Genomic DNA, 16,315 nt, shown 5'->3' with positions numbered 1-16,315 from the left:
AAGAAAGAAAGAAAGAAAGAAAGAAAGAAAGAAAGAAAGAAAGAAAGGAAGGAAGGAAGAAAGAAAGAAAAAGGAAGGAAGGAGGGAAGGAAGGAAGGACGGACGGAAAGAAGGAAGGAAACAAGGAAGGGAGGGAGGAAGGAAGGGAGGAAGAAGGAAAGAAAGAGAAATAAAGAAACATATACCATATTTATTTTCTTTGGCTTATTTTTTTAAGGTTTCATTTTAATTACAATTGTTAACATACAGTATTATATTAGTTTCAGGTGCACAATATAGTGATTCAACACTTCCACGCCACACCTGGTGCTCATCACAACAATTGCATTCCTTAATTCACCTACTTAACCCATGCATATACTATATTTTAAATCCATTCATCATTTGGGTTGTTTCCATTTTTGACTACTATGAATAATACTGCTATCAACATTTGTGTACAAGTTTTTGTGTGGACATACGTTTTCATTTCTCTTGGATATATACCTAGGAGTAAAATTGCTGGGTCATATAATAACTCTATGTCTAGTATTTTGAAGAACTGCCAAACTGCTTTCCAAAGCAGCTGTAACATTTTACATTCCCACTAGCAATGTATGAAGGTTCCAATTTCTCCATATACTTGCCAACAGTTGTTATTGTCTGTCTTTTTTTATTATTGCCATCATAGTGGGTGTGAAGTGGTATCTCATCATGGTTTTAACTTGCATTTCACTAATGGCTTATGATGTTGAATATCTTTTCATGTGCTTATTGGATATTTTTATATCTTTAGAGAAACTTCTATTCAAATCTTTTGCCCATTTTTTATTGGGTTATTTTTCTTTTTATTATTGAGTTGTAAGACTTCTTTATATATTGTGTATGCCAATCCCTAATCAGATGTAAATTTGCAGCTATTTTCTTCTATACTGTAGGTTGTCTTTTCACTTTCTTGATAGTATCATTCGCAGCAGGAAATTTTTGAATTTTGATGTAGTCTAATTTATTTTTTCTTTTGTTGCTTGTGCTTTTAGTATCATATCTAAGAAACTATTGTCTAATCCCAAATCACAAAGATTTTACTCCTATGTGTTCTTCTAGCAGTTCTGTAGTTTTAGTGCTTAGATTTGTGATGCTTTTTGAGTTCGTTTTTGTGTATGGTGGAAGAGGTCCAACCTTATTGTTTTTGCATATGTATATCCAGTTATCCCAATACCATTTGTTGAGAAGACTGTTGTTTTCCCCATTGAGGTGTCTTGACACCCTTCTCAAAAATCCAGTGACTGTAAATGATTTATTTCTGGACTGTCAATTCTATTCTATTGACATTATTTCTATCCTTATGGAAGTACAACATTATATTGATACTGTAGCTGTATAGTAAGTTTTAAAATTGAGAAATGTGAGGTCTTCAATTTTGTTCTTATTTTTGAAGATTCCTTTGGCTATTTTGTGTCCTTCACATTTCCATGTGAAATTTATGATCATGTTGTCAATTTCTACAAAAAATTAAGCTCCAATTTCATTGAGATCATGTTGAATTTGTAGATCAATTTGGGGAGTATTGCCATTTTAACAAATAAGTCTTCCAATTTATGAGCCTGAGATGTCTTTCCATTTATTTAGATCTTTAATTTTTTCAACAATGTTTTATAGTTTTAGGTGTGTAAGTCTTAGACTTCTGTTATTAAATTTATTCTTAAGTATTTTATCCTTTTAGATGGTCTTAGAATGAAGTTGATTTTAATTTCATTTTCAGATTTTTATTGTTAGTATATAAAAATACATATATATTGACCTATTCTGCAATCTTGCTGAACTCATTTAGCAGTACTTGTGTGTGTGTGTATGTGTGTGTGAGCATGTGAGTGTGTGTGGTGTGTGTGTGTTACAATTTTCTATGTATAAGAAATGTGATAATGATGTGATATGATGTGATAATGGAGATCATTTTATTTTTCCAATATGGGTGCTTTTTTTTTTTCTTAATTATCCTTGCTAGAACCTCTACTACAATGTTAAGTAAAGTGTCAAGAGTGAACATTTTGGTCCTGTTACTGATCTTAGGGGGAAAGAATTCAGTCTTTTACCTATAAGTGTGATGTTAGCTGTTGGTGTTTCATAGATGCCCTTTATCAGGTTGAGGAAGTTCCTTTTAATTACTGGCTTGTTGAATATCTTATCATGAAGGGGTACTGGATTTTGTTAAATGTTTCTTCTGCATCTATGGAGATGATCACATGTATTTTGTCTCTTATGTGAACACGGTATATTACTGATTGATTTTCATAAGTCAGAACAACTGTACTTTCTTGGATAAATTCCAGTTGGCACTGGTCATGGTCTTTAATTTTTTTTTTTTATGTTGCTAGATTTTGTTCACTAGTAGTTTGCTGAGGATCTTTGTGTCTGGATTCAAAAGAGATCTTGGTCTGTAGTTTTGGGGTCTCTTTTTGTGAGCTGAAACCAAGAGTCTGAGACTCAACTGACTCTGCCACGCAGATGCCCCTTTTGTGCAAAGTGCTTTATTATGAAATCAATCTCTTTACTTGTTATAGGTCTATTTAGATTATCTATTTCTTCTTGAGTCAGTTTCATAGTTTGTGTTTTTCTGGGAATTTGTTCATTTCACCTAATTTATCTAATATGTTGACATACAGTTGTGTATAGTGTTCTCTTTAATCCCTTTTATCTCTCTAAAGTTGGTAGTGATGGCTCCTCTTTCATTCCTGATTTTGGTAATATGAGTGTTCTCACTTTTTTTCTTGGTCGGTCTAGCTAAAGATTTGTCAATTTTGTTGTTCTTTTCAAAGGACCAACTCTTTGTTTCATTGATTTCCTCTATTATTTTCTATTCTTTTTTTGGTCAAAAGTTCAGAAATAGCTGAAGTAAAACCAATGAATCACCAAAGTGCTAATTAATTAAAATTTATTTTGCACCCACCAAAAGACAGTTTGCAAACTGGGAGCACTCAAACCAAAGCATGGAATGAGGTTCAGGGATATACTGTTACAAAGCAGCTTATATAGTGAGAAAACGGTGGCTGTTTATTCTTCACAGTGATTGGTTATAATATTAAAATTTCTTCATATTGATGGGGAGCTGGTCAGTCATTACCTCGTATCAACCTTGGGAAACAATTTAAATTTTGCTTATGATTTTCAGAGGCATAGGCAAGAACTGGCTCAGGTCAAGTTAGTCTTAAAAATAAACTAAATTAATCTTTGTACAACTTAACTGGTGTTGTCTGTTCGGGAATATTCAAGGCTGTTCTCTGTTTTTGATTTTAACAAGTTTCCCTTTTTGGTCATTCTATCAGCAAGCTGAGAGTATGACCAAGCAATACAATGTTATTCTCAGTTACCACCGCTGATGTCGTCAGGTTGAAGAATCATATATCCACTGTTTCTAATAGTTGTATTGTTAGGCTGGAGAGCCATGTAGTGATCATTTATGTGGTTGTTGTTGATTTCATCCAGTTGTCTGATCCTAATGGATACCATTTGGCAAGTGAGGGGCCACTGACAGACTTTCAAAAACCTCAAGAGTATAGAACACACTAGAGAAGTTAAAATGATGACTACACAGAGAACAATAACCAAGGATTGAAAAACTTCCTGGAGCACAGATTCCCAGGACCCAAGATTTAACCAATTAAATAACTCAAGTGGGTAATAATTTTTTAAGTTGGCATTTCTATGGAAAAAAAAGAAAAACAAAGTTAATAGTATGAGCAAATTATAAATTCAGTCTCTAAGTTTAGAGAGCAGTCAGTTGAGAAAATTTCTAGGTGTCAGTTTCTCTAAGCATCTTCAGATAGGGGGAGGTGGCAATCTGACAGATTTTCCTGGTTTGCAGTTTGAATTGCCCTGGTGATCTTTCGGAGTGCTATTAGCAGCAGACATGAAGTTTGTCCACACATGGGCTATTGTGATGGTTTCTCTGAAGGTTGTATCAAGTTGTCCAGCATTAGCTTGCATGACTTTGAGAAAAGGGCAGTTTTAGTTCCCTGGTGACTCCAAGTGGAAAGAATGGGAGAAAATTGGAAATGTTAGTTTGGAGAGTACTAGCTTAATATTGGAGAAAACCAGAAGAATTCAGGATCCAGTCCAGTTTTCCAGGTAGAAAACAAAACCTCAAAATTAGTTAGCAGCACTAGAATCTGATATCAACAAATGTGTATGACTAAAGCATAATTTTTCTATAATCATTCCCATTTCGGTCAAAGATAACCATAGTAAAACTGATTTGTTTGCAAATTAAGTCTGGTTTCAATAAACTTGGACTTATTATTTACATAAGTTCACCAAGAAGAGTGATAAACTATATAGCTCTTTTAAATCTGCATTGCTGGAATTTTCTTTTTCTTTTTTTTTTTTTTTAAGATTTTATTTATTTATTTATTTATTTGACAGAGAAAGAGAGCACAAGCCGGGGGAGCAGTGGGCAGAGGGAGGGGGAGAGCCTGACTCGACTCAGGGCTTGATCCCATGACCCCAGGATCATGACCTGAGCCACCCAGGCACCCCTGCATTGCTGGAATCTTTATAAGGAATTTCAGATTCAATTTTCAAAAGCCTCCTGAGGTTAGGAACTCAAGCCAAGGACTTGTCTAATTGTGTCCTGTTACAAGGAGAACAAATTCTTTTTTTTTAAGATTTTATTTATTTATTTTATTTATTTGACACAGAGAGAAAGGGAGAGAGTACAAGTAGGGGGAGCAGCAGGGACCCCAATGTGGGGCTCCATCCCAGGACTCTGGGATCGTGACCTGAGCCAAAGGCAGACACTTAACCCATTGAGCCTCCCAGGCACCCCAGGAGAACAAATTCTTATTGAACTTACACAAATACATATATTGTCATGAAAAATAAGAATATTTAATAAGAGTTTCTTAATACTGGAGGGATCAGGTAATGAGAAAAGAATAAATATTTCAACCTTCATTGCAAAGATCCACTTTACCAAATTGCTATAAGTTATGCATAGCTTGAAAGAGAGGGGGAAAGGGAGTCCTTTAAATCTGGAAAAGAAAGCATTAAAGAATTAGTAATGTTTTAAATAAAGTCATAAAAATTATAATTATCTTTTCAGTTCATTTGGTGCTATTGTTTTGTTTGATCTTGGGTTAGCAGCTTTATGAAACAACTGGTTTTCCATTAAAGTTTTAGAAATTCTTACCCAGGGGCGCCTGGGTGGTGCCCGGTCAGTTAAACGTCTGCCTTTGGCTCAGGTCCTGATCTGGGGGTCCTGGGATCCAGCCCCACAGCGGGTTCCCTAGTCAGCCGGGAGTCTGCCTCTTCCTCTGCCCCTCCCCCTCCCTCAATCTCCTGCTCATGCACTAGTTTGAGTGCTCTCTTTCTCTCTCAAGTGAATAAATAAAAATAGCTTAAAAAAAATTCTTACCCAGTTTCAGTGTTACAATCTTGAAGTTATCAGAAACCTGCATTTTAGAGTACCTGTCAGTGTCTTTTCTATGATTCTCTTTGAAGATAAAGCACTTTTGCAGGAACACTTTTGCAAAAACATCAGTGTAAAACAATAACTGTCTGTAAATGACAAAAGACTTAAAAATGGCCACGGTTAAAGATCTGGTGAGAGTTCACATACATATACACACAAAAAATGATGCAATTGATAAGTAAATTTGGTTATTTTTGGGACATACAATATACTTTAAGATAATGATTAGAATTATGACTGGTAACATTATACCAAGTGGGAAAGGAAGCTACTAGAAATAATAAAGGTGAAAGAAAGTAACCATATAAAGAAAGTGGGTAGGCAACTGTGAACTGGAAAATTTATAAATATATTTCATAATTTCTAAAAGTATATTCTTCCTTATAGTAAATTTTTCAGTGTGGTACAAAATATGTTTATTAATAGACCCAAATATCTTTTGTCTCCCTGAAAAAATTTAAAAGCCAGAAGTAGATAAACTTATGTTTAGCATTTAATGTTTATCTTATTTGAAATGATTTAAATATGCAATGAGTATCCATTATTTAGTTTGACTTAATATAAATTTTTACCTTATTTACATTTATTTAAATTAATTGCTTTAACAATTATGCTTGGATTAGACATTAAACAGTTAACCTTTATCTTAAGTTATTTTTCTTGTTGACAAATTTTGAAGATATACAAGTAGGATGAGCTTATTTGATTCCTAAACACAGGCAGAAAAAGTTGTATGTTTGCATTACATTTTAATATTGACAACTCTGAACACATCCTTGTTTTTATTAAACCAACAAACTTAAACTAGCTTTTATTTATCAAAGATTATCCCAGATCATGTGAACTTGAAAAACATTTGGGTTAGTTTCTATGTTTCTGAGAGTGTACATGATTTATATAAATGCTTAATTTTCTTTAAGCCAATTAAATAGAGCTCTTTACAAATTAATTTTGGCAATACTATTCAGAAGTAGAAAAATATCACATATCTGTAACATACATACATAGACATACATAAACATATAGATGGACACGGATAGAGCTTTTGTTTGAAAAATTTTAGCCATGTCTCACATACGAAACTCAACAGTCGGATCCAAATTGTGTTTCTGGCAGATGGACTAAATTAAGGTTATGCTCAGATGGCCAAGAGTTTTTACTAAAGATTTTTTATTTGCATGCTATAAGGATTCTTTTAGAGCTGTTTTTTGAAATTTGTCTTTTAGAAGTTTCTGCATACTAATCAAAGAATGCATTCCATTGTCTCTGAAAGGTTTGGAATTCTCTCTTTTAAGGGTGCCCCTTAAGGTGGACTTCCCTAAGTTAAAGATTCCCCAAAGTGGCCCCTACAATTCCAAAAGTTCACCCATTTTCCAGAAAGGCACAAGATCCTGGTCTGTAGACTAGGTGGAACCCAACTTTGCCTTTGGATTCCCTAAGACCTTTTAACTAAGAGCGGCTCTGTTTTTTAACAACTGTTCTAAAACACATGGAATCACATGTTTTAAACACCTTTTTGAACAAATTGGACGTACCAAGAAGCTTCAATAAACAAAATATAGGTATGCACAATAAAGTTGGAGAGCTCAAAATGCAGAGAGAACAGAGCTCAGAACCAAGAGAGATCCTCAAATTCCAGGGTTGGTGAGAAAGCAGTGAAAGCTCAATGGGCTCTGTGGATACCAGCACCTGTTTGCTCGCTGGCCTTGGAGTCATTCGGGATCTTCTTTGGATCCCACTTCTGATGCCATGAAATGTCCAAAATTCATAAATAACAGAAGTAAAACCAATGAATTACCAAAGTAGTAATTAGTAAAATGTGCACGCATCAAAAAGACAGTTTGCAAACCAGGAGCACCCAAACCAAAACATGGAGCGAGACTCAAGAGCACAGCAGCTTACATAGTGAGAACACAGTGACTATTGATTCTTCACCGTCATTGATTATATTAGAATTTTCTTAAGTGATAGGGAATTGGTCAGGGGTTACCTCATATCAACTTTGGGAAGCAATTGACATTTTGCTTTTCATGATTTTCAGAGGTATACATAAGAAATGACCCAGGTCAAGGGCGCTTGGGTGGCTCAGTTGGTTAAGCGACTGCCTTAGGCTCAGGTCATGATCCTGGAGTCCCGGGGTCGAGTCCCACATCAGGCTCCCTGCTGAGCAGGGAGTCTGCTTCTCCCTCTGACCCTCCCCCCTCTCATGTGCTCTCTCTCATTCTCTCTCTCAAATAAATAAATAAAATCTTTAAAAAAAAAAAAAAAGAAATGACCCAGGTCAAGTTAGTCTGGCAAAATAAACTAACCTAAGCTTTGTATGAGTAAACTGGTTTTGTCAGCTCAGGGAATTTTTAGGGCTGGTCTTCATTTTTCTAATTTTTTTTATTTTAACACTTTCATTTATTACTACTATAATTTTTACTATTTCCTTTCCTCTAGTGGCTTTGATTTACTCCTCTTTTTCTAGTTTCTCAAAGTGGACCCTTAGGTTATTGATTTGAAAGCTTTCTTGGCTTTAATATAAATGTTCACAGCTATGAATTTCTCTCTGAGAACTGCTTTTGTTGCATCCCATAAGTTTTAGTGTGTTGTGATCTTGCTTTCATTCATCTCAAGCTATCTTTTGATTTCTTTTGTGATTTCTCCTTTGATCCATTGGTTATTTAGGAGTGTGCTGTTTAATTCCTGCATACTTATGAATTTCCCAAATTTCCTTTTGTTTTTGACTTTCTGTTGGAGACCACACTTTGTATGATTTCAATTCTCCTAAATTTATTGAAGCTTGTTTTCTGTCCTAACACATGGTCAGTCTTGGAGAATGTTGCGGGTGCACTTATGAAAAATGTGGACTAAATAGTTGTTGGGTGGAATGTTCTATGCATGTCTGTTAGGGGCATTCCCTTTTAATAATTATCATTTTTGATGTGAGAAAGTAAGTTTTAGACTGAGAAAAATACAGTAACTCTTTGGTTGAGAGGAACACTGACTATGTACGTTACATGTATAGAAAATTTAAATAAAAGCATTATGAGTTATTCTCTAAAAATATGTTGCCCTCATTTTCCACTTCTGGACTTTATCCTTCTTAGATTATAAGATCACATTAGACAAGTATGTATCATTACAGAAAAGGGCAAGGATTCAAAGATATAGAATGAAGCTTTGCAATTGACCACCATTTTCCTTCTCATAGAAAAGTAACATACTTAAAATTTAAAAAAATAAATTGATATCTAAAATTAAAATTCTCCCTAGGCATTTTAAAACACATAATACAATATGACACATGCTTGAATTAACAAACATGTATCTTATAGGCTATGTGCTTTATCCTGCTTCTTTAAACAATTTTTTTTCTTCTTCATGTGGTTTAGCTTCTTTTCTCAGTATCTCTTCTCAGTTTATTTGCACGGAGGAGAGGTGGTTCTTTTACTTGTTCTCCGCATGGCGTTGGATATTTAATGATTGATTTCTTTTGTTTTCATGATAATGAATATAACATTGGTCTCAGTTATTAGGGTTATTATTTTATTTTTCTATCTCAGTTTTCAAATGGAGAAAAAATGCTATGGGAATATTAGAAAACAAATTAGAAGAGTTCTTCCATTTACATGCTGATATGTGATGATAATTATGACAATTTTCTTACTTTTCCTTCCTTTCCAACTAAAGTGTTCCTTTCCTCTCTCTATCCTTCCCTTCTTCCTTTCTTTTCTCTCTCTCCCTCCCTTCCTTCCTTCTTTCCTTCCTTTCTTCCATCCAGTAACAATTGTTGACCCTTCCCATTAGTCTTAACAATGTATTCTCCATAGCATTCTCCTCTAGTTATATAATTTTTCTTGGGAGAATGTGAGGGAACATAGTATCGGGGTTCTTTTCATTGAAAGTGACAGAAACTCAATTTAAACTAGTTTAAATATAGAGAAAATTTATAGGTTCATTTTTTTTTTCAAAGATCTAAGGGATGCCTACGTACAGACAGATTCAGGGGCTCAAATAATGTCATCAGGATTCTGTGTCTTTCCTCTCGTAGCTCTGCTATTTTCACTTGGCTTCTCTCCATGTGGTAGTAAGATGGCCAAGAACGGCCCAGGAATCTTCTATCTCAGCAACCCCAGGAGAAAGAGGACTTCTCTAATATCCATATATCGTAACCCCAGAATACATTAATTTGCTCTGCTTGGGTCAAGTGGTCACTCCTGAGCAACATGGGGATGGGGCACCATGGTGGGAAGGGTGGGAGATGTGGGAAATGAGGCACCATGTCAAGATCACATGGAATCCTGATGACGAAAAATGCAATTTAAGAAACAGCTTAATCTGTGAATAAAAATATAAGGGTCTTTTGGAATTAATAATGCAAATTCTCGAATCAGGAAGTAGAAACAATTTTAAGGAGACAAACTTCATAAGCACTTGGTGTTTATGCCACTAAATTCCCACTGTCTATTGCAGAGCATATAAGGCTTTCTCATGAGCCCATACTACTGTGTGACTTAGCTTAGTGAGACTCCAAAAAGGGAAGACAACTTTTTTTGTAATAGCTTTATTGAGATATAATTCATGTACCATAAAATTCAACCTTTTAAAGTAGTATTACAATTCAGTGGTTTTCAGTGTATTTAGACTTGTGCCACCATAACCATTATTTTATTTTATTTTATTTTTTAATTTTAAGTAGGCCCCACCCCCAACATGGGGTTTGAACTCATGACCCTGGAAGTAAGAGTTGCATATGCTCTACTGAGTGAGCCAGCCAGGTGCTTCACCATTATCTGATTTTAGAACATTCTCATCATCTCAAAAAGAAAGCATTAGCAATCACTTCCCATATCCTCTTCCTGAGCCCTTGGCAACCACTTAATCTACTTTCTGTCCCTACAGATTTGCCTATTTAGGACATTTCATAAAAATAGAATTATACAATGTGTGGCTTATTATGACTAGCTTCTCTCACTTAGCATAATATTTTCAAGTTTCATCCATGTTAAGGTATATATCATATTACTTCATTCCTCTTTAAAGTATGGCTATACCACCTTTTGTTTATCCATTCATCAGCTGCTGGACATTTGGATTATTTCCACTTTTTGGTTATTATGAATGATTCTTTGAATATTCATGTATCAATTTTTGTGTGGACTTACATTTTCAATTCTCTTGGGTATATTACAAGTAGTGGAATTGCCACATCATTTGGTAACTCCATGTTTAATATTGGAGGAATTGGGGAAGTCAAGTTTGATGGTTTATCAGTGATGCATTCTAGTATGCCTATGTATCCCAACACAAAAGGAAAACATACAACTCCAGATTTTTTTCCTTGATTACAGATAACAATCTGTCTCAAATGCTGCCTTTCATAATTTCTCCTATATTCTAAAACTCATCGAGGCTGGAATGGACTCTCTGAGGGTCAATCCAGTCCATCAGTCTGTGCCAAGCAACAGACCCAGCTTGGAGCTTTTTTTTTTTTTTTTTTAATTTTTATTTATTTATTTGACAGAGAGAGACACAGCGAAAGAGGGAACACAAGCAGGGGGAGAGGGAGAGGGAGAGGGAGAAGCAGACTCCCAGCTGAGCAGGGAGCCCAATGCGGGGCTCAATCCCAGGACCCTGGGATCATGACCTGAGCCGAAGGCAGACGCTTAACGACTGAACCACCCAGGCACCCCTTGGAGCTTTTTATATGCTAAGGACAATGGCAGGAAAGGAGCACAAGGTAAAATGGAAACATAAACCCAAACAAAATCTGTAGTTACACTTTGTATCATTCAAGGGTCAGTTCAGAAAATACTGTAGATATACTAAGCAGAAAAAGATCAAATACAAGGCATTAGGCACTTACACATCATTAACAGTGCAGGAAGAATAGAAGTCAGAGGGTTAGTGCCAGGCTTCTGGTTTCAAGGTTGCATATCACCACCATTCTTCTCCAGAGATCAGAAACTGCTAGTATCATCCAGAAGTGAGTAAACCATGAGTGTCTCATCAGAGCTTCCCTGCACCATAGAGGTGGCAAATACACATGAGTTCAGAAGCTGTCAACTCACATCTACCCCAGAAACTGCTTTCCCCTGCACTCTCCTGAAAAGGAAGAACAGCCTCTCTTCTCTCTTTTCTTTCAAGTCTCATAGAAGTGCTTATCACTGGCAGAACTTAAATCATGTGAAAACCAGGGAAGTGTCATTTTTGGCATCCCAGCTTGGCAATACAGGAGAATGGGGACAGAGAAGATGTGAGAAATGGAAGCTCAGTTACAATAGACAACGTCTAGCATATTGTCAGATACAATTCAAATCAGACAACCTAAATTGCCATTAGGAAAGAAACATTTTATTCAGGTAAGTAGCAAATAGTATTTAAAGGCTTTCCAGGGGAGTATCAGGTCAAAGTATTGTCATTTGCTGAAGTTAGTCAATGACTTCCCACATTCTCCTTGCCCCATGTGTTTCACCCCATCCATTAATCCCCTGACTCAATTTTTCTTCCAGTTGTCTTCTATTTTTTTTTTTTTTTAAGTAGGCTCCATGCCCAGCATGGAACCCAACATGGAGCTTGATCTCACAACCCTGAGAGCAAGACCTGAGCTGAGATCAAGAGTCAGCCGCTTAACTGACTGGGCCTCCCAGGCTCCCCCCTTCCATCTGTCTTCTAAATCCATTCCTGAATCTAGGCCAACCGGTACCTGAAACAATATAATAGACGTAATATAATAGATATTTTTTCTTTCTTTTTTTTTTTTTGAAAGGGAAAGAGAGAGAGAAAAAGGGAGAGGGAGAGAGAGAGAGAGAGAAAGAGAAAGAGAGGGAGAGGGAGAGGGAGAGAAAATCTTAAGCAGGCTCCACGCCCAGCACAAAGCCCGACATGGGGCTTGATCTCATGAATCTGAGATCATGACATGAGCCAAAATCAAGAGTTGGACATTTAACTGACTAAGCCACCCAGGTGCCCCTATAATAGATACGGGTTGCTGTGAGAATGAAATGCAAGAATGCAGGTAAAGCCTGAATGTATGGGAAATAATAATCACCGAATACACAGTAGATGCTTTTATTGTCATTATTTATGGCTCCTTTTTTTTTTTTTATGTGGGTGCATGGCAATGATCTGGAATACAGGAGTAGACTGCCTAGATCCAAGGCAATAACACTGCCCTGCTCCTTGCTACATGACCTTGCTGATCATTTCTTCCATTTAATTTTTAAAAGTTGATGGCTTACTACAGTTTAATTTTGGAAACAATATACTAATTTTCCTCCCTTGTGGAAATCAGGACAAACCAAGCAAGCAGAGTAGTAAATTGTTTTCGGCATAGGTCTATCGGTCATCAGCCTTTTAAAAAGCAGATGCTGTTTGAGAAGGGCCTGATGGACTAGTGAAGTTATTATGACAGAGTGTGCGCGGCTCTTTTGCACGTGATGCAAAGAGAACTAAACAATTCATTTTCCAGGTTAGTGCTTAAAATGGAATGAAACAGAATGACTTGGAGGCAAATTGGAATTGTTTTATTTACCATCCCCCTCAAACTTATATTTTTTTTTAAATGTGTTTATTACATAAAGCAGGACAAACCCTTCTTATTTGTCGACTTGAAACAATACATAGACTTCAAGTGCTGGTTTTGATTGTGATTAATTTGAAGTTAGGGTGTTAAACCTCATGAGGATAGTAGGGCTTTCCTGATGATTTATGGTGTCAATGTGCTTTTTCTTCTGAAGTCATTTAAAATAATATTTTTAAAGTTCTGGTCTGGAAATTTCTTTTTTTTAAAATCCCTCCCCTCCAGTCTGCTTTGAATTTGTCAGTTTAGCTGTGTAAGTTGAGAAGCAATAATTAAAAAAATAGCAGTAGGAAAGTTTACAAAGTCTGAGAGTATTTAATTAAGGCACATTATTATGTAGATAAAGTCAAAGCTAAGATTTTGATTGTTTTCATGTGCTTCAATTATCATCAAATCAATCTTAAATTATTTTATACTTCTGAAAGTTCCAAATAAATTTAGATTTCCTAGATATAGCAGACTGAAATATAGTCATTTACCTTCTTTGCTGTCTATTGGACTTAAATTGTGGATCTACTAGGCATCAAATGCCATATTAAACATATTCTTGCCACCAGCTTCTACAAAACTGATGTCTTTAATCAAGTCACGAATATAAATTTGATCAGTGCTATTCTGTATGGATTAGGATCTAAGGGCTTATACATAAAAGTTATCTATAAGAAGATATATCCTCAGATATGCAGAGTCATGCTGGAGACACACATGGGTTTCCTCATTTTCACACTTAGATTGCTAGGTTAGATCAAAGCTAAATTCTAATTCCATTTAGTTTTATGGAATAATCAGCCTTCTCTTTTTCCTGACCAGTCTCCAATTATTTAGCCTTTTTTCTCTAAAATCCACGGAGCAAAGTTAAGCACTATCTTCCCTCTAATGTCATAGCATATTTGAAGGAGCTTTGTAGGGAATGGAACAGGACGACAGAGTACCAAGCATGAAAAAGGCTAGGTTCTTGAACTGCATTTGCCTCACGCTCAATTATTTGGGGAATGCTGTAGTCATTATTATTTGAGAGTAAAGTGACACTGGAAAACAACATATTTTCTTCAGGTTAATCATTCAGATTTATTTTAAAAAGGAGAAGAGAGTTCTCTTGTTGATTTTATAGTGAAGGCAATAGCCATTTCTTTGGTTAATTCATGCAATCCTTAGTAAAATTTAAACCTGGGTTACTTTGGTAGGATTTAAAGGAGTAAGACACATGTGAATACAATGATATTAGATATGTGTAATTCTGAATAATAAAATAAATATTAAGATGGTAACTTTGGTCCCTCAAGTACTGGTATTTAAGCTTTAAAATTCAATCAAGAGAGAAGATTAAGGGGTGTTTCTTTGGTACTAAAAATGTAAAGCTAAGACCAAATTGTTCTATTTTCACAGATTTAAGATACAAAGAATGATAGTTAGAGACATGAAAATGGCTATTAAATTCTCTGTAGTTTGCAAAGAATCTCCTATGAAGTACACTTAGAAGAAATCCCTGAGTGCATTAACTACTCTATTAGTATCTTCCTTCATAAACAATTTAAAAGCTTTGCAAGACACAGAAACACATTACTTCGCAAAAGCAGTATCTGCGTATAAGTTTCCCTCCACCGTGCTTATAAATTCGGCCACCAAAGCTATAATAGGAGAAACAATAGATTCACAAAATTAAAATATGATATTTGGACACATCAACCGTTCTTAAGGTAAATCCAAAAACCACTGTCTTATGGTGTTTCTATTTTGTCTTAACCACTCGATATTGTTTTTCACTGTTTCCAGCACTTGCGCCCTAGGTTTTTCTCCTGCTCCAGCATCTGGGTATTTTTTGAAAAAGCTCTCCATCTAGAAAAGAGAGGACAATAATTAGGAAAGTCATCTTCAGCCCAATAGTCTTCAAGGCTTCTCTTACAAGCTAGATTGGTTTCCTTCTTCCTTGAAATCCATTCTCATCGCACAGCACTGAGTTACATGTCCTGGTGCATCAGTTAGACTGAGCCTGTCTCTCAGATTGGCCGTTATCGCCTGTGGCTTTTGGACCTTGGGCAGCACGTCAGGGCTAGAGAGGATCTGCCCTCTTGGGGAAGGAGAGCAGTACACCAGTGGCTGCGTGCCCCTCGGAGCTTCTGCTGCTTCTCTATTTCCTGTGCCTTCCTCAGCCTGCTCCCTGGAAAACCCAGTCTGTGGGATGCGGGCTTTGCTTAGCCTTTCACTCCAGGGGTTGGGAATATTTTAACACACTTTCAGCCCCTTTATTAAGGCCTCATAATAACATCTCTGTTAATCTTGGTTCTCTCTTTCGTCTTCCTTCCAAAACCTTCCCCCAAACTCAATCATAGTATTGTTTGCCACTTAACAAAAATAAGAATTATTTTGTTCAGAAGAAATGTTAACATTCCAATAGGTAATATACAGACATTGAAAATTCACACAATCTCAATTTTCCAATAAACATTTTGCCCTCTGGGAACTGAGATATTTGAAACCTAAACATCTTTAAATTCCAAAACTATGAATTTTGAAAGGAATCAAATCTTGACCATCTTATTCCAAGTTACAATTACGAAGGAAGGGGAAACATACTGTCCACGCTTTGGTAAGCCGAAAGGTCTCAGGTGGCCTTCTATGCCTCTCAAGGCCTCAGCTTTCTCAACTTTTACACTCTGTTTCTTGGTTATTTGAATTGGTTTTAGTTTGGAAAAAATAAGTCTACATTTAATTAGATATAAAAATTATTACTTTCTCCTTGTCCTCTGAGATCTGAATAGAGAAAATGCCATTTCCATTTGAAAAAAAAAAAAAAAAGTTTAATTCTGTTCTTCCTGGACAAGTTTAGAGGGATTTGACTTCATACCTGCCAGAGCTGTAATTCAGTGTTGAAAGGTTCTGCTATGGTGACAATCCTGCCAAGGTTTCTGTCATTGAGTGTATATCTGAAGAGAAATTTAAAGAAGGAAGAGGGAATATAAGTGTCAAGAACTTTAAATCCTTTCTCTAGATGCAGACATTTCCTTTTGATTCTGCGGGTTTTTAAAAACGGTCATTTTCAAAGTAAGCAAACACAGTAAGTAAACACATTTAATCTAAAATTTCTATTCAGGAAAAATTCTTAGTACATCCTTCAGCCTTTTTGTAGACAGAGCCACAACACCACCCCAGATGGGGTGGACCGCTGGCTGGACTCCCCCCGATCTGTTCTTTTGTTCTGCGCACAGGAGAACCCCTATGGAGATTACATTTCTCCGCCTCCTTCACAGCTAGGTGCGGACGGGCGCCTCAGTTCTCGTCAGCGGGACAGGAGTTCAACCTCT

General features: G+C 36.1%; 1 protein-coding gene across 1 annotated transcript in view; it reads right to left on the bottom strand.

Annotated features, from left to right (window-relative positions):
- Positions 1 to 12,336: 12,336 nt before the first annotated feature.
- ENPEP (glutamyl aminopeptidase) overlaps positions 12,337 to 16,315 on the bottom strand; it is an 87,231-nt gene continuing 83,252 nt past the window's right edge. Inside the window, exons 20-21 of the mRNA XM_035030283.1 lie at positions 15,859 to 15,937; positions 12,337 to 14,849 (exon numbers count right to left, since the gene is read on the bottom strand). Coding sequence (XP_034886174.1) covers positions 14,706 to 14,849; positions 15,859 to 15,937 — 223 coding nt within the window. The 3' untranslated portion in view covers positions 12,337 to 14,705. The remainder of the gene's footprint in view (positions 14,850 to 15,858; positions 15,938 to 16,315) is intronic.

This window comes from Mirounga leonina, unplaced genomic scaffold (assembly GCF_011800145.1).
Source record: "Mirounga leonina isolate KUSES-001 unplaced genomic scaffold, KU_Mleo_1.0 Mir_357, whole genome shotgun sequence".
NCBI lineage: Eukaryota > Metazoa > Chordata > Mammalia > Carnivora > Phocidae > Mirounga > Mirounga leonina.
This window is presented reverse-complemented; position numbering and strand designations above follow the sequence as displayed.